Here is an 18,972-nt window from a genome sequence, read left to right on the forward strand (position 1 = left end):
TTCTGATATGGGATGCAAATTTTAAAAAGCACCACGGTCCCTTTGTTCATCCCTTTCAATTTATTAATTGCTTGGCATAACATAAACTCTGATGGATATTACTATTTCAGCATTACTAGTTATTGATGACCAAGCAAAGCTGTATTCTTTGAGCATCAAAACAAAACAAAACAAAACAAAACAAAACAAAACAAAACAGCTAGACCAAGACAGAAGCAGATCAGCATAAAAGTATCAGAAGTCCTATAAGACTGTGGCTGTTGTTACATGCTTACAAGCGAATAGCCAGGCAAATTCAAGATTATATAAGCTGGGCCCGGCGGTGTGGCCTAGCGGCAAAAGTCCTCGCCTTGAGTGCACTGGGATCCCATATAGCTGCCGGTTCTAATTCCGGCAGCTCCACTTCCCATCCAGCTCCCTGCTTGTGGCCTGGGAAAGTAGTCAAGGACAGCCAAAGCCTTGGACCCTGCACCCGTGTGGGAGACCTGGATGAAGCTCCTGGCTCCTGGCTTCAGACTGGCACAGCACTGGCCGTTGCGGTCACCTGGGGAGTGAACCAATCGGATGGAAGATCTTCCTCTCTGTCTCTCCTCCTCTCTGTATATCTGACTTTGCAATGAAAATAAAAATAAATCTAAAAAAAAAAGATTACATAAGCTGGGAGCATGGCAAGCCTAGGGTGTCCAGTCAGAGTGTCTTTTCTGTAAACATACAACCCCATTCTTGGCAGAAGGGCACCTGTGCTCGTTCAGTGATGCCTGGAGGTGGGTTCTGAGGTGCAACGGTGGACTGGAAGTGTCCTACCTGACTGTGAGAAACAGAATGGGCAAACCCTGTCATTGGAGAGGTTCTCAGAAAAATGGCAGAGCACCAGCGAGCAAGGCAGCCACGGGCAGGTGTGCTAACAGAAGAGGGGGTGTGGTCGGAAGCATGTCAAGCTACATAACCTAAGACAGTAAGCAGGTTCTCACTTGAGCTGTAAGGTGGCCTTAGAGTGACAAAAAAAGAAAAGGTGGGGAGGAGAGTTGAGTTTGTACGGAACTTTCACATCTGTTTTATCTGTCCAATTTTTAGTCCCATTTTTAGTTCTCTTACAAAACCAGCGTGCATATGTACCCATACTATAATTGTACAGCAATTTTAGTGAGGAAATACAGGAAGAGCAGCCACGTTTCTCAAATACTTAGAATACCTAATATGTTATGGGTTTTTAGAAAACAGGAGCCAGAATGACAGACTAAATCAAACCCAACTCCCTGAGACCAAGCAAAGAATCGAGAGAATGCAGAAGTGTACCACTCTTCACCACGTGAGTATGGATTTATCCTGAGTGTTTTCCAGGAATCATACTTTTGGGGTCACAGACTTCAACAGTCTCTAACTGGAAGAATCACTCCATCCATATTTTAAGTATTTTGCCCAAAGAAGCGTATGACACAACTTGGAGGACCACTTCATACTTGGCCACCTGTGGGCTTCAACAGCCATGATCCTGTTGAGACACTTGAGCAGTAAGAGGGCTTTCTCAGATCATCCACAGGGAGCTTTGCCTCTACCAGCTTGTTCATTTAAGCAAGACCCCATGTCACTTGTCTGCTGTGCATGTTGTTATGTGGCTATCTACTAAGCCACGCACACAGCATCTCCCAAATGTGCAACTGGAGAATACCTCAAATGTGCTCTAAGGTGCCACGGGTGCCTCAGGCTGCCTTGTTGTGCTTGAATATGCTCCGTCTCAAGGACCAAACATTTTCATGCAAAAAGGATCAGGCATCATGTTGGTTAGCTTTCTTAGAACACACAGAGAATGTAGTATGATGGGCTAGGCCAGGCTCCCCTGACCTGGAACTCCCGCATCCTGGCATCTCTTAGAACAACCACAACTGTGGCCTCCAGGAACGCACAGCTGTCTGCCTGGCTGCTGGCCCTTGTCTGCGCTCATGTCATTTCTGCCCTCGTGAACTCTCCTGATTAGTCTGCCTGGGAATAAATTCACTTTGGTGGTCCTCTGAGTCTTACACCCTTAACTGAGAAGTACATCGACTGGAACATGCCCCTGGCTGAAGTCGCTGCAGCATCTCAGCACCTTATAGGAACGGTATTTGTACAGAAGCAGCCATCTCAGGTCTGTGGTGCCAGATGTGGCTGCTGTGGCCGGGGCCAGAGACAGGATCCGGTCAGTCACCGAGGTCAGAAGCATGAAGACCCTTGGTTGCTGACATCATGTTAATGGAAGGATATCCAGTTTCAGAGACTATGGTGACAAATGCTTTTTTAAAAAATTGAAACAACACAAACAGAGGCGGCCCTCAATAACTAGGGACAGACTTGTATTACATGAGCTGTGGGCTATGGATCGCATGTGTACACAGCACATGGGCAACATGGCTCAGTGCCCAGCAGCAAGGTCCTGGCTTAATTCTAGGGGCCATTACCATCCAGCCAGGAGCTTCAGTAGCAAGCTCCTCAGCAACAGTATCCCTCAGGCAGTTGCAATAATGTAGGTGCCTGCTGCACAGCATGCTTGCTTGGTGATGATCAACTAGTATGGTTTTCAGGCATCTATGCAGGTGCCTGCCACAGCGCATGCTTCCTTGGTGATGTCAACAAGTATGATTTTCGGGCATCTGTTTTATCATCTGCATGTGGCAACGTGAATGCCTTCCTTGTGAGGGCTGCAGCACACGTAAAACACCAGCAACTCCCCACGACTCTTCCTGGCAACCTCACCCACAGGACATGTCAGCCTCAACATCTAGGTCTGGCCTCACCAAGGGCTGTGGCTGGTCAGGTAAGGCACATGGAGAAAGGAGAAGCACATGGAGGAAATAGAAAATTATAGCTCACAAACCAAATCCACCAATAGAATGTGATTTTCAGATTTTTTTGAATGGTCAAAAAAAAAAAAAAAGAAAAAATCAAAAGAGCATCTTGTGGGGCAGGCCATGTGGCACAGTAGGTTAAACTGCTGCCTGTGATGGGGAATGCCTGGTTTGAGTCCCAGGTACTGTGCGCTTCAGAACCAACTTGCTAATGTGTCTGGGAGATAGGGAAGGATGGGCCACCTGCTTTGGTTTCTACTGCCCCTGAAGGGGACCTAGAACGGACTTCCTGATTCCTGCCTTTGGCCTGGCCCACCACTAACTGCTGTGTGCATTTGGGAAGTGAACCGGAAGATTTCTTATATTATTCAGCTTTTCAAATAAATAAACAGTTAAATAAATCTTAAACAATAGACTATTTTATGACCTAGGGGAATTATACTGGTAAGATTCTTCAGTTCCTCACCGTATGGAATTCTCCACTGAGCTGCTGGAGTGTCTCCATGACACAGTGGCTGGCTTCACCCAAAACCAATGATCCAAAAGACGTAAAGCAAGGAGGAAGCTACACACCACTTGATGTGCCATGTCCTGTTCCTTAGATGGGAGCTACTAAGACCCTTCTGCAGTTTATGAGACAGAGTGGCTTAAGTACCATTTTTAAAAACATGTTTTAAGTCCCAGTACAGTAGCCTAGTGGCTAAACTCCTCGCCTTGAATGCTCCAGGATCCCATATGGACACTGGTTTAAATCTTGGCTGTTTCACTTCCCCATCCAGCTCCCTGCTTGTGGCCTGGGAAAGCAGTTGAGGACGGCCCAAAGCCTTGGGATCCTGCACCTGCATGGGAGAGGCAGAGGAAGCTCAGCTCCTGGCTTCAGATCAGTCAAGCTTGGCATGGCCATTGTGGCCACTCGGGGAGTAACCAGTGGATGGAAGATATTTCTGTCTCTCTTTTCTCTCTGTAAAAATTTGACTTTCCAATAAAAATACATAAATCTTTTAAAACAACATGTTTACTGGGCTGGCATTGTGACAGAGTAGGTTTAGCCACTGCCTGTAGTGATGGCATCCCATATTGGTGCTATTCCACTTTTGATGCAGCACCCTGCTAACCCTGGGAAATCAGCAGAGGATGGCTCAAATGCTTGTGTCCCTGCATCCAGGCAGGAAACCTGGAAGCAGTTCCTGGCTCTGCCTTGACCCAGCTCTGGCCACTGCAGCCATTTGAGGAAGTGAACAGTGGATGGAAGATCTCTTTCTCTCTCTCCCTGTTCCTCCCTCTCTACTACCCAACCCTGCAAAGAAAAATAAATATTTTTTGCCCCCATTATTTGACTTCGTTTTCTAACACAGTTTCATAGGCTCTGGGATTCCCCCATCCCCTTCCTTTGCCCTCCCCCCATGGTGGACTCCTCCACATTGTTGCAGTAGTACAGTTCAAATCCAGTCATGGATCTTTCATTACAAGCAGGAACCATGTACAGAGTCCACCATCTTATTGTCTAAATAAATTCAACAGTTTGCTTGGGAGACCATCCCTGGTCTGAAAGTAAATCTTAAAAAAACGTATTCATTCATTTTTATTTATTTGAAAGGCAAAGTGACAGAGGAAAGAAGAGAGAGATACAAGAAAAACAGAGGGGAAAGAGAAAGAGAGAGAGAGAGAGAGAGAGAGAGAGAGAGAAAGAGAGAGCAACTGAGAGAATATCTTCCTTCTACTAGCTTACTTGCTTAAGTTCCACAACAACTGGGGCTGCGCCTGAGTAACTAAAGTCACAGCCTAGAAAGCCAGCAGGTTCTCTCAGGCAGAGTCAGGAACCCAAGTGTTCGGCCATCATCCACTGTCTCCCGGGTGTATTAACAGGAAACTGCATTGGAAGTCAAGGCAGGACTCTATCCCATGCCCTCCAATATGTGATGCAATGACTCCAAGCAGTGGCTTACCGCACTCTATTGTAATGTCTGACCTTTGGGGACCACCATGCCTTGAAGGAAGGCATGCCAAAATCTTTTTGGGTTTATTTAAAATCACCACAGGATGTCAGAAAGGAAGGGACAAGCCACAAGGCTGTTGCAGTTAGCAGTGATGTATCATGAATGCTGTAGCATGCCATTGCTATTTGTATGGGGTAGGCAGAGGGAGAAACACTGGCACTGTAACTATGGTGAGCTATCTTATGCTCCATCCCTAGTCAAGGATTTGGATATGTATGGTGCCAAATGATACCTTGATTATAGCCCCACCAGAGACTCTCAGTGAGAACTACCTAGCTAGCCCCTGTTGGCTTACTGTCCAGATGACCACAATGGCTAGCTATGGCTGAGTTTGGTTGATGTGGGAGGTAAAAATTCAATCCGAATCTTCCACGTGGGTGGCAATAACCCAAGAGCTTGAGTTATCACCACTTAGCAGGGAGGCAGAATCAGGACCTGCAGGCAGGAATTGAACCCAGACTCTGCAGTGTGAGATGTCACTATCCTAACTGGTGTTTTAACCACTCGGCCAAATGTCTGTCACATGCTCCTAACTTCTTGCCCCACAGGAACTACTCAAAGAACAAATATTTACTGTTGTCTTCGGCCACTAAGTTTTGGGGTTCTGTAGCAACAGGCGATTAACATGAACCTTAAGTGCTATAGTCAATTACCTAGAGCACAATAAATTAGTTGAAAGCCCTGTTGATGCTTCTGTATCTTTGTGTTATGTCCTTGTCTAAAACTGCGTCTGCCTGGTGAGTGACTGCTTCTCCTGTAAGAGCCACCTCAGTGTCACCTCTCTGTGAGCGCTGTAGTCCGAGAGAGACCCGGGTGTACTTACTATATATACAAATTTTCTGTTGTTGTTTAGTATATGTTTCATATTCTTTATACTCATGTAATTTTTTTTTTCATGTACTTACTGCTGTGTAGGGACAGGGAAGATGCCAAAACATATTTCTTGTCTCAGTCAGTCCTGGCTGATTATTTTAAACTTATTGGAGTTATTCTATATGTATCTGAGGACCCAGGTATTAATGACAAAGGAGTCTGGAGAATCATGCTTTTCAGTTTGTTGCTGCATGGAACTGCAAATGTAACAGTAATGAATACTAGCTTTATATACTGATCCACTAACAAAATGAATATCTGACCAAAGTTGTTCTCATTGATATCAAAATGCCGAAAGCAAAATGTAACTTATTTCATATTTACATAAAAAGAAAGCCTGACTATTTAAGATCTTTCTAGGTTTGCAAAATCCCTCCATATATAAAAAGTCTGCGATTTTAGTCTCGAAATTAAGGAAGAAACAGTGGTATATGTTCAGTGTTGCCAATTTTTCAATGAAACGAAGTGAAGGCTTGCTAACAAGTGTTTTGCCTTTAAAACCTGAATTTTCATCAAAAACAGCAATTCATCTGTTTTGGGTACTTGATAGAATGAGCCTCTATTTGAGCATGGCTTTGATCTCGCAGCATAATGGGAAGCCCATGATACAACCCAGCTACACCTCAATCAAGTGTGCTCATTTAATTTATCTCAGAAATGCCAACTGTGAGATCCAGCTGGAATTGGAGACTCATCGTCCTAGGGTCAGGAAGAAATAGGAAGACACACTAAGAGATAATGGTTCTTTTGTTTTGGTTGATGACCCAGTTCTGTGTCCAAGAAAATATTCCTTTAATCCAATACAGATAGCGGACCTAGACACAGAATGTATAGGAAACAAATTAGTGAGGAGTTGAGGACAAGTTAATGAAGCTATTACTGAAGACCATACTGCCTCATGGCTCAGAGAAAAATGTGAATCAAATCATATCCCTCTGTAAAATAAAAATAGCATACAAGAGGAAAATGGTAGGTGTGCTTATCAAAGCTAGTTAACCGAGTGGGATGGGCAATGAACTTCATGACACAATGTTCTGGAAGGTGCACTAGATACTGACTGGAGCAAGGACCTGCCTGGGGGCCAGTTTGCATGCCAGCAGCTCCACTTCCCATCTAGCTCCCTGCTTTGTGGCCTGGGAAAGCAGGTAGAGAATGGCCCCAACCACAAGGGTGCAGGGAGACCTGATAGAAGCTCCTGGCTCCAGGCTTCAGGTCAGCTCAACTCTGGCTACTGTAGTCACTTGGAGAGTGAACTGGTAGATAGATGATCTTTCTCTCTGTTTCTCCTTTTCTCTGTATATGTGCCTTTCCAATAAAAGTAAACAAATCTTCAGCAAAAGAAACCTGGAGTGAAAAATATTTCAGATATTTTAATCTGATCAAAAGCAGAATTCCATTCCTATGATAATATTGATACTAAAAGAGTTTCCGAATCATACCTAGTATGCATCACTATGTTTCAGATGAACTAAAGATTGCAGTTCACAAAGCAGCTAAGAGAGTGGAGTCTCGGTATGGCTTTAGCTGCAGCCTGCCACAATGATTCCTGTGAATTTCTGAAAGTACAAGCATCTGGATTTTAGAAAATGTCAAGTGTTGAGGAAGAGAGAACAGTCCTAAAAATACAAAAATTTCCTATCTTCTACAGCTAAATGACAAACTACTCTCCTCAAATTCTCTCTGACCTTAATACAGAATGTTGTAAAACTTTTACAAGACTTCCTAATGTGAGACTTCAGATTCCATGAAAAAGCCAAAACACCAAAAGACAAAAATAAAAAAAAAACTGTACATGTGGCTGGTGCTGTGGCATAGTAGGTTAATAAACCTCCACCTGCAGTATTAGCATATAGCACCGGCGTAGGCCCAGGCTGCTCCACTTCCAATCCAGCTTTTTGACTGTGGCCTAGGAAAGCAGCAGAGGATCATCCAAAGTCTTCGGCACCTGCACCAATGTGGAAAATGGCAAGAAACTCCTGGGTCCTGGCTCTTGGCTTCAGACTGGCCCAGTTCTGGCTATTGTGACCATTTGCGAGTGAATCAGCAGTCAGAAGTCTCTCTGTTGTCCCTTCTTTCTGTGTAACTGCCTTTCAAATAAAAATATATAAATCTAAAAACAAACAAACAAACCCACAATGACTATACGGAAGTTAATTTTGGCCATACCAGGTTAGTGTATTTTTATAGCTAACTATGGATGTGCAAATCACTTTCACATACCTTACTGACCTCAGTACTCAAGAAAGGTAGGAGTGTTAACATTACACCCATTTTAAAGATGAATAAACTCAAGCCTGGTGTGGTAGCCTAGCAGCTAAAGTCCTTGCCTTGCAAACTCCAGAATCCCATATGGGCGCAGGTTCTAATCCCGGCAGCCCCACTTCCCATCCAGCTCCCTGCTTGTGGCCTGGGAAAGTAGTCAAGGACAGCCAAAGCCTTGGGAGCCGGCACCCGTGTGGGAGACCCGGAAGAGGCTCCAGACTCCTGGCTTCGTATTGGTGCAGCTCTGGCCATTGCGGCTGCTTGGGGAGTGAATCAGTGGATGGAAGATCTTCTCTCTGTCTCTCCTCCTTTCTGTATATCTGACTTTCCAATAAAATAAAACAAATAAAATAAAATAAATCTCAAAAAAAAAACCCACAAAAAAGATGAATAAACTTAAGTTCCATTAGATTTACTACTTGAAGTATTTGCTTTAATTTGGTTCTTTTTCTACTATACTAAATAGCAGTTTATATTTTTTGGGGGTAATTCATGTTCAAAGAAAAACAGAAGGTCAGTGTTATGGTATAGTGCTAAAGCCCATATCTCTAACACCAGCAATCCATACGGGTACCAGCTCATGTCTTGGTTGCTCCACTTTTGATCCAGCTCCCTGTTAATGGATCTGGGAAAAAACAGTGGAACACTCACAGGTTAACATCTGCTGATGCAAGGGTCCGGATAGAAGTGATTGCTCCAAAGTCGACACTCCTAACCACTACTCTTTAACATCACCTCTCTTAAATTTCCTAACCCCCAAATCAACTCAGATCTAAACTGTGATTCTCTTCTCTTGATGTCCATCGTCTAGAACTTTTGCCAGTACCCAGTGCTGTCTTAGAAGATATTTCAGATGTGCAACATGTTCTAAAGAAAACAGGCAGCTCCACAAATTCTGAATTTTGTTAACAAAATCTATTCTCTATAGAGTCAGCAAGGGAACAAGTAAAGGAGTCTGAATAACGAGTCAACACTCCTGCAGAGAAGCAGGGATCACGCAAACATTTTTCTAGGTTAAAAATCCTTATGTCACAATGGCATTTCAGCACATTTTAGAAGCCTGACATGTTGTATAATGAAAGTACCAGCAATAGCCAGCTATGTGCAGTTGCACTGTGTTAAACCAATGGCAGGGAACACTGAAGTACAAGCTCAATAACAGGACGACTGGGAAAATGAAGAGTCAAGAGCGTCTGGGTTTCTGCTAAGAGTTATTTCATTAGGACAGGAAGGAAAGGAAAATAGAACACCAGGACGAGTATAGGGGACCTTTGTTCATTTTTTCAGTGAGCTGGTCAAGCTTCCTACAGGACTTGTTTGCTAGACTAACATGTTTCTTCTGATTGGCTAGAGAATTACAAGTAAGTTACAATCTTCTCCATGATTGTGGGGCGGGACTTCCTGCAGGTTCTACTAAAATAGACAAGGAGATTAGTAAATTACATTCAACTACTGTACGGCCCCCACAGGTCTCATGATGCCAAGGATCTCCCTCCATAGAGTCCAGATCCGAGGAATTAGCATATTAAGAGAATGTCTCACTGCAGCTTTCTCTGGCATCTGGTATTCTAACCCAACGAGCGTTCTGGTTGACACTGCCCCTTTCGCCTCCACCCACACACAATCAGAGTGAAGACATGTGGAAAGCATCCCCACTCACAGCGCCGCCCCTTCCCACAACTTTACCTGTTCAACCTTCTTGCCCGTGTTCGGCACAAAGGAGGCTACTTCGTGACCTCATCATTTTAAGCAGTTTGACATCAAGACACAAACATTTCAGGGAGAACTGACTCCACAAGTGTGAGATCATCGGGAGGCACGGGCAGTGAATCCAGGGAGTGCAATGCCACCAGGATGTGTGAACTTAGGAAGGGGAACTGTTACTTTTTTTCTAAGAAAAGTGTTTCCTCAGTCAAACCTCTAGGGCATCAGATCAAAGCCAGATGCTGCCACAGCTGGACTGCATTTTCCAGCCCGCTGGCCTCGGGAGGAGCCTCTGCACAGTGTCCTGGCAAATGCTTCACACGGCAGCCGTCCATGGAAGAGGCGGAGAAGAACTCTGGGGACTGAATTCTCAAAGAGTCTTCCTTTACTTCTTTGCCTCCTTTGATTTTTAGGGCTGCTTTGGGAGACCTGTCAAATCCCTAGAGGATGTCCTTGGTTGACATTTAAGTGAGTACACTGGGAAAGCAGAAGAGATTGTTTTTTTCACAGAGAAACACAGGGAGAGGTTTGCTCACAGCCCAGGCTTTTTTTTTTTTTTAATAGGCTATGTGTTTATAATTAATTAGCATCCAAAGTGCACCTTCACACTAGGCTGCTGGCTGAGTGTGTGACCTGCTTTCTGCTGCCAGCTTGATGTAAGGTATACTGACTTTGCCAGGACACTGTAAGGTCACTCCAGATAGGGCAACTTATTATCAGAATCAAAATAGAAGGAATGCAGTTACATGCCCTGGAAGTTCTCCCCAAAATGTACAAAAAGGAACTATAAAAGTGAGTATTAACACACAAGAAGAAGGGGGAAAAAAGTGCCACAAAATCCAAACCCTCACTATGTCAGAAGCACACCGATGCACACAGGGATTTTGGAAATGAGAAAAGAGAAGGCACACCAAGGGAATTCATGAATTAACAGAGAAGCAAGGCACAAGCGTGATTGTGTAACAAGACACAGGAAAACAAATGACGTTCATTTCTGAGTGAAAGAGAACCGTTTCTCACCGTTCTGAACAAAATGGCTGAACTAAGAGCATCTGAGTGGCTATGCCCAAATACCCTCCTCCTCATCCTAGGGCAGACGACCAGGGGAGCAGCGCCCCAGAGCAGCATGGGAATGAAAAAAGAGCTGGTTAGTAGAAGACAAGGCTATTAGCATAATACAGCAGAAAAGACTTCACTCCTGTGTTAGACTCTAGAGCCCTACAGTACCAACATGAGGATCTCACTTCTCAACACGCTTCAACTCTTCCCAACATGCCAACTCTGCCACAGGTTGGAACTGGGCCAGATGATCAAATCAGGGCAGCTCTTCAATTTGCTATCTCGTTTGTCTCCCCTACACCAGGCATTCAATTCCCTCCATCTATGATCAGAGCCTTTTTCAAGGAGAGGATCTGACATGTACCTCACATACACTGTTACACATTGAATTCCAAGTACCAGAGAAAGCAACGGGGTTTCTGGCTGGCAGCTGGCTCTCCATTCTGCCTGTATTAAAGACTGGTACTGCCTTTCCTCTGAAAACAGAAGGCTTGCCTCAACTGCCTTGGTGAATGTCATCATCCTAGGACTGCATCCTTCGAATCTTAGAAAAAACAACAGCAGTTGGATTTCATCGCTCCTTTCATCTCGCGGTAGCTGTGCTGCTTCTAAGACCGGTGTTGTAGCTGACAGTGGACATGTTTAGGAGAGGAGTTTTCCTGCAGTCATATGGATATAATCACTTGACTATTGTTTTTTTTTCTCCCGTAGTGATATATTTTAAGACTGGGAGTGATGGAGATGTTGAAATCTGACTTTGGCAACGGGGTATGAGGTAATCTGTCCACCGCTCTCCTCCATCTATCACTTTCAAGATCTTAGGAGACATTCCTTTATCCAAAAATTGGGATTGAATATGGTTCCCTTCAAACTTATCAATGTCTCTTTTGCACTGTTGCGAAGTTAGAGGCAAAAGGATTTTCCTGGACACCGACATGCTGAAGGGATCCACAGGAAATGGAGCAAGGCAACCAAGTTCCAATCCTCACTTGAATAAGCGATCTGGAGAGACTTCATAATTTGCAGCCAAACAGAAGGAGCCTCTGCTGCAGTGGCTTGTGCCTCACGGAGCTCTCAAGAAAAGGGCTTTGTTTTCCTAATAAGGCACTCTTTATTGGACTAGAGAAGGCAGACAGTTACAAATTAATATGTATCAGTGAGGTTATTTTCCCCTTTAATCCACCTCAAGTATTCTTTATTGTTCTCAAACCTTTCTAGGATATTCAGCATCTCCAACATCCTATTCAGAAACTGACTGTTTTTAAACACACACACACACTGAAAAAGTTTTCAGGAACCGAATTAACTAGTTAGTTTTGCCCCTTCCCCTTTCTAACTTGTAAAATCCAGAAGCTGTAATATGTTAGTCTGAAACACATCAAAACATAGAAGTTTATTATTTTTATATGTAACTCTAGAGCAGTCTTACCTGGTCGGGGGAGGGTTTGTGGTTCGTCTGATTGGAATGGGAGGACCTGAAGTGGTCATCCTCGTAGTTGTCGGCCATGAGCTTCATTCGATTTTGTGTCTACGAGAAAACAATGCAGAAGGTTAAACCTATGCAAAATTTCTTTGAGACACTGTGACATAAAAAGTTATGTAGGAATCCACAAGAAAGGAAAGAACTAATGTTGTCTGGAGTAAATAAATTCAATCTGAAATTTCTGAGCACACTGGGAAGAGTTCAGGTGCCTTTATGGATTGAACTGTGCCAGGAGCAGCTACTCCCCATACCATCTTCACCAACCCTCTACCCCACCCTACCCCACACAGCAATTCACACCTTCAAGCCCTAACCCCTCTGGCACTGCATCTGCAGACAGAATTTTTTAAGAAATAAGTAGGCTTAGGGCCCCCAGCATGGTAGCCTAGTGGCTGAAGTCCTCGCCTTGCATGCGCCAGGATCCCATATGGACACCAATTCGTGTCCTGGCTGCTCCACTTTCCACCCAGCTCCCTGCTTGTGGCCTGGGAAAGCAGTCGAGGACAGCCCAAAGCTTTGGGACCCTGCACCTACATGGGCGACCAAGAAGAGACTCGGAGCTCCTAGTTCCTGGTTTAGGATAGGCTCAGCTTTGGCTGTTGTGGCCACTTGGGGATTGAACCAGCAGAAGGATGATCTTTCTGTCCTTCCTTCTCTCTGAATAGCTGCCTTTCCAAGAAAAATAAATAAATCTTAAAAAAAAAAAATAAGCAGGCTTAAGTGTGTCGCTTGTCAGAAGAGATTGAGGTCTCTTTATTTCTCTGCCACTTGCCGGAACAGTGAGTCTGTAGTCAAGCAGACAGCATTCCCAGGAACTGAACTGGTCTGCCCCTGGATCCTGGAATTCCCAGCCACAGAACATGAGAAAACAAATCTGTGGGTGCCTCAGTCCTTGGCACTTTGCCACGGCAGCATGAAGAGGCAGCATTCTCTAAGTAAGCACTTCCCAGGGCTTATTTTTATATTGTAAAACAAAAACGGGCTCAATCCTCTGCAGGGAGCTCTGTGACACTTCCTCATGGTATGATGTGTAAGACCTTCCCATGTTACTGCTTGAAGAACTGACTCATCACTTGAAACGATTATTTCGACGTTTTGGGTTGGGGTTATATAGAAGGTACAGACCATAAATACTGGAAGGTGACATTTTATAGAGCACAAGGATTTGGGCCATCCTCCACTGCTTCCCCGTCATTTCATGACGATGAACCCCAAAGTACAGTAGGTGCTAATCTTATGCTAGACAGCTTTCTCAGTACTGCACTCCACATATTCATTCCATTCGTTAATCCTGAAAGATACACTGTTTAACGATACTAGATTTTACACCTTTGCCTATGCCTACACTGCCATGATGGACAGAACCGTCACTAACGGACTCCTGCTTGGGGAAATGGTGGGAGGGCAAAGCAGGGACAGAGGACCAAAAAGGGAAAGGGTGGAATCTGAACCCCTTTGTCTACAAAATTGTGTCATGGGAAATAATAAAAATGATTCAATAGTCAAAATAAAAAAGAACCCTAGAATGCAGGAATGTCAGTTTACAAGTATTTAAGACATTTTTCTTTGATTTCTTTACATGTGAATAATTTTGTTTAAAAGGAGAGCTTCTGATTATAGACCTCAATTTATTTATTTTAGGGCTTCTGGAATTTTTCTTTTAAAAATATTTCATGTAATTTCCCCCTCTTTTCTCAATTTCATTTTATTTCAGAATCTTCTTGGCTATACCACCATTTATGGTATTAAGATTATACAGTAACTGTTCTTTCAACATATCTGTGCTTTCTACCATAACCCTGCTTTTTTTTGTTTCTTCATTTTTCTATTAATTTTCTAGTGAAAAAAACTGAATATACAACGTTCACCAAACTGCCTCTGGTCACTTCTGAGAGCTTAGCCCCTCCATCACTGCGACCGTCCTTGAGCCTTAGAAGGGCTGCTCCTTCGCTTGATGACACAAACTCAGCACCAACAGGAACGATATCACACACAGTGAACTGCTTTCACTGAGTGGCTGCTGTGGCCAGAGGAACGAACACACACACACACACACACACACACACACACACACACACACACACACACACACACGGTAAACAGAGCTCACTGAGTGGCTGCTGTGGCCAGAGGACTGACTCTCTCTCTCTCTCTCTCTCTCTCTCACACACACACACACACACACACGGTGAACAGAGCTCACTGAGTGGCTGCTGTGACCAGAGGACTGACACTCTCTCTCTCTCTCTCTCTCTCTCTCTCACACACACACACACACACCCTCCCCCCGCACGGTGAACAGAGCTCACTGAGTGGCTGCTGTGACCAGAGGACTGACTCTCTCTCTCTCTCTCTCTCTCTCTCTCACACACACACACACACGGTGAACAGAGCTCACTGAGTGGCTGCTGTGACCAGAGGACTGACTCTCTCTCTCTCTCTCTCTCACACACACACACACACACGGTGAACAGAGCTCTCTGAGTGACTGCTGTTCTTTCCCAGCTCAGACCAGAACACGCTCCCTACAATGGTCCATCAACCTTCACTTAGTGTGCTTATTATCGCTTTCCTACATGCCACTCAGACTTGAACGATCTCTATCTTCAATCATATGAATACCAGGGTAAGGACATAATCAGGAATTTTAAATATAAGAAAAGCAAACTTTTATAAGAATTTCTGTTTTACTCTTCTTCTTCTTCTTTTTTTTTTTTTTTAAAGCAGTATCTATTTTTTTGGCAAGGCCAAAGTGTGCAACTACCATATACTCTAGTGGATAAGAGAGAACAACGTCTACAAATTATTCATTCCTAATTTAGGTCGTGGATTTAATTTCCAGGCAGAGAATACCTTCTAGGTCACTCTGTCTCTACTGACCAGTGCACCAGCTGAAATAACAAAGTTCAAAGTGCAAGTGAGACTTTATTCCCGACTAGTGCCATACTCTGCATAGAGCTTGCCCATGCTTGCAACAGTCCTAAAGTAGCAATTTTAGCTTCAGTGCTGGGAGTGCTGTTTCTTCCGGCTGTATCTGTTCTCAAAGAAACCTGAATGTTAAAATAATATTAGCTGGATTCAGGACATAACACTGTATCTAAACAAAAAAGAAAATGTAGCCAAGTGTTCTGTTATTCTAGAAACTGGTGAACAATGGCCAAAATCTAAGAGTACTTGCCATAGTTTTATCTGTGGACATTTGAGTAACTAATAATAAAACATATATATAAAACTTACTTCTATAGAGGCTAAAAAAATCACATTAAATTTCTTCACACTTAACAGAAAATGCAGATCATTTTGGGGGTGATCTTAAATGGTGTGCTAAATGCAAGTTTTAAAAATACTGAAATAATATTTTAATATTTAGTATTTCAAGTAGCAGTATAACTAGCTCCTCAGTGACTTTAGAGAAATTAGAATCTTGAGTGCTTTTATAAAAGAAGAACATTTTTTTCCTATACTAGGAATAGCTCTGCAGGCTTAAACTTGAGGACTTCATGAAATCATCATGAATTCTGAACTCTCAATAATTCAAAGCACTTTAAGTACCCACACACATGCACGCAAGCACACAGGTACATCTGCTGCCCCAGACACAAGAGCACTTCAGATGACATGAATAAACAGATTATACGAATTACAAAGTCATGGTTCAGGGATTGAGGTTGTGGTTCAGGGGGTAAAGCTGTCTCCTGCCAGGCTGACATCCTATGAGGACATCGGTCCAGCCCACTTTCCTGGCATTGGCAAGGACATTCCTACCTTGGCCCATGAAGGGTAAGAACACATATCCTTGCCCAGGACTAACAGGGAGCCCCCAGTGCAAGGGTCCCAACTGCGGCCAAGTAAAGATCCTGGACTTCTGCCAGTGGGAACTGAGATCAAAGCAAAAGGGCCAACATAGAGGGGCTAAGTAGATTCAGAACCACAACACAGTACCCGCAGTGTCCAGGTTCCAGCAGAACACCACTTGCCATGCCAAGAACCAGAAACATCTTGAACTGAATGCGAGAGAAACTGCTGAAAGGCACAGCAGGGACCTGGCACATTCATCTTGCCAGTGTGGCAGCACAGTGCAAGAGGCTGCTCAGGGAGCCCTGCCGGCACAGCCGCCCCCTCCCATACTGTGCTCAGGCTCACTCATGGGGTCCTTGGGGCTGTGGGAAGCTGAGACTGTGTGTGTCGGGAGGTGACTGCTAGGCCACACTCAGCGCAGGGGAGCCTAGTTCAGCTCAGCTCTTGTAGCAATCTGCGATTCATTCAGAACTGGGTTCATCAGGTCCGCCCCTGCCCCCGCAAACTTATGGCATGAGATCAACTCACAGTTTTCTAAGATTTTTAAAGATTTTTTATTGGAAAGGCAGATATACAAACAGGAGGAGAGACAGAGAGGAAGATCTTCCATTCACTGATTTACTCCCCAAGTGGACACAATGGCTGGAACTGAGCTGATCCAAAACCAGGAGCTTCTTTCCAGTCTCCCACATGGGTGCAGGGTTCCCAAGGCTTTGAGCCATCCTCGACTGCTTTCTCAGCCTACAAGCAGGGAGCTGGATGGGAAGTGGGGCTGTCAGGACACGAACCAATGTCCATATGAGATCCTGGTGTATGCAAGGCAAAGGACTTCAGCCACTAGGCTCCCTTGCCAGGCCCTCATAGCCACCTGACACTGGTGTCACATAAGGGTATGTGCTCTGTTTGCTCCACTTCCAATGCAGCTCCCTGTTAATGGCCTTGGGTGAGCAGTGCAGGATGGCCCAAGTGCTTGAGCCCCTGTTGCTCATATGGGAGACCCAGATGAAGCTCTTGGGCCCACTATGGTCCAGCCCTGGATATTGTGGCCATCTTGGGAGCAAACCAGCAGAAAAAGATTTCTGTGCCTTTCTCTCTGTAACTTCAGTTTTCAAAAATACATATTAGAAAACCCAAATAATTGATATTTCCTGTATTTCTTTTTTAAAAAGTCTTACTTTGATTCCACTGTGGATTATATTTTTACAGAAATTCACTAGCTAATGACCACCCCTAGTGGCTACAGCCAAAAGATGAACCAAAGGATGGAATATCTCCTTCTGTCTCTCCCTCTTTCTCTGTAACTCTTCCTTTCAAAAGTAAAAATATATAAACAAAAATCTAAAAATCAAATCTGAGCTTTTTAAAACCCGTTCTTCAGAACAGAACTTGGAAGGGAAGAATAAATCGCATCTCTTACATGCAAAATGACACATTTACATTCCTTCCGGCTTTAGCATATGTGCTGCTGAAGCAAACACAGATTTACATTCTTTGCTGAAAACTTTAAGCTAGGTAAAGAGGACACTTCTCAAACATGGAAAACACTTTGACCTTGGAAAGGGAGGGGACGAATCAAGCCCCAAATTGCATTTTCTTTCACAAAGCTATACTAAAAAAGCATGAGCATTAAAACTGGAATTGGAACAAATGACAACCCTCAGTTTCAAACAAAGGGAATTTACCGGACTTTCAACAGAGTATTTGAAAGTAAGAAGGAGACATCTTAGTTCAATGATGATTTATTTGGAAAATTCCAAATGCCTGGAGTGGTTAAGATAAAAGCACTTTTTAACCACAACATCACAGCTGGTGTACCAGGTTACGATGCTAGACAATGAGAAACCATCAGTGCTATGAGGAAGGAAATATCAATAAAACATACAGATGGCATCTTAAGGGAGTGCCAAGGGCCACCCACTTAGCATGTGAAAGGAAAGGTCTGGTGTCAAAGGAAGGAACCTATTCATACCTTACAACCACTAACTAAAAGGGGGGTAAGACAGTCATATATAAAGGACTCAAAAGAGACCGGGTCTGTATCATAGAAGTGACAAACGTTTCTGAGTGGGCTCTCTGGACAGAGAACTGAACATATGAACACTGGCAAGCAGTACTCATGGCAGGGATGGGGAAGGATCTAACGTGAACACGTGCGGGTTTACAGATGAGATAAAGTCTACCAGGGTGCAGGAAGTACCAACTCAGAGCACGGGTCAGTTCTCAGACTCATCAGTGACTTGTCAGAGCAGTCAGCTGTACCTGTTGCAGTGTTAAATGAGACTTAGGGCATCATAGAAAATATCCTACATGTCATATGTAGCTTCTTGAGATAGAGACAAACTGTGAACTAAGGCACAGAAATTCATGAAAGACAAATACTTAAAAATTATTCACCTGATTCTAGTTTTTTTTTCGTACTGTATGCATATAAAGCACACAACCAAAAACAAACAAAAAACTTGAAGCAGCAGCAGAGCAACCATCATCTATGAAGCACTAGACAGATTATGCAATAAGCTAATCTCATGAGGGTTAAACAAGCAAAATACATACAACATAAGAGGAAACTCCGAAAGGCTATGAAAACATTTGGCTCAATCCCACTGGACTGCTCTCGAGGCCAACCTGGGGCGATCCCACCAGGAGCAAGAATGTGTGCACAGAAAGGATGCTCATCTTGGGACACCGAAAAGAAAAACCCAAAGAGGCCAGGAGCAGGCTCTGGCCAACTGAGCAGTGGGCAAATGGCCTGTTCGGAATCAGCTAGCTCCCCAAGGGCACACACCTCCCTGCAGCACAGGCACCAGGGGCTTGCCACACATCTCTGCTCTGTCCCACTATGCCACTCTTCTCTGGAAGATTCTGGTTCCCTCTGAAGGGATTACCCAATTCATCTTCAAATGTCCCTAATAGAAAGAGGAAGGAGATGGTATTTTATACAGTTAACTGCTATTTTGTAGCCTCAAGTTCATGT

The 18,972-nt window shown here is 44.0% G+C and overlaps 1 protein-coding gene across 4 annotated transcripts in view; it reads right to left on the reverse strand.

Moving 5' to 3' along the window:
* Window positions 1-18,972, reverse strand: part of ERC1 (ELKS/RAB6-interacting/CAST family member 1) — a 276,756-nt gene that overhangs the window by 46,984 nt on the left and 210,800 nt on the right. For all 4 annotated transcript variants that reach the window (XM_040972194.1, XM_040972193.1, XM_040972191.1 and 1 more), the window contains one exon: window positions 12,147-12,245. In XM_040972194.1, coding sequence (XP_040828128.1) covers window positions 12,147-12,245 — 99 coding nt within the window. The remainder of the gene's footprint in view (window positions 1-12,146; window positions 12,246-18,972) is intronic.

This window comes from Ochotona curzoniae, unplaced genomic scaffold (genome assembly GCF_017591425.1).
Source record: "Ochotona curzoniae isolate NIBS_2020 unplaced genomic scaffold, NIBS_Ocur_1.0 contig_2235, whole genome shotgun sequence".
Classification (NCBI taxonomy): domain Eukaryota; kingdom Metazoa; phylum Chordata; class Mammalia; order Lagomorpha; family Ochotonidae; genus Ochotona; species Ochotona curzoniae.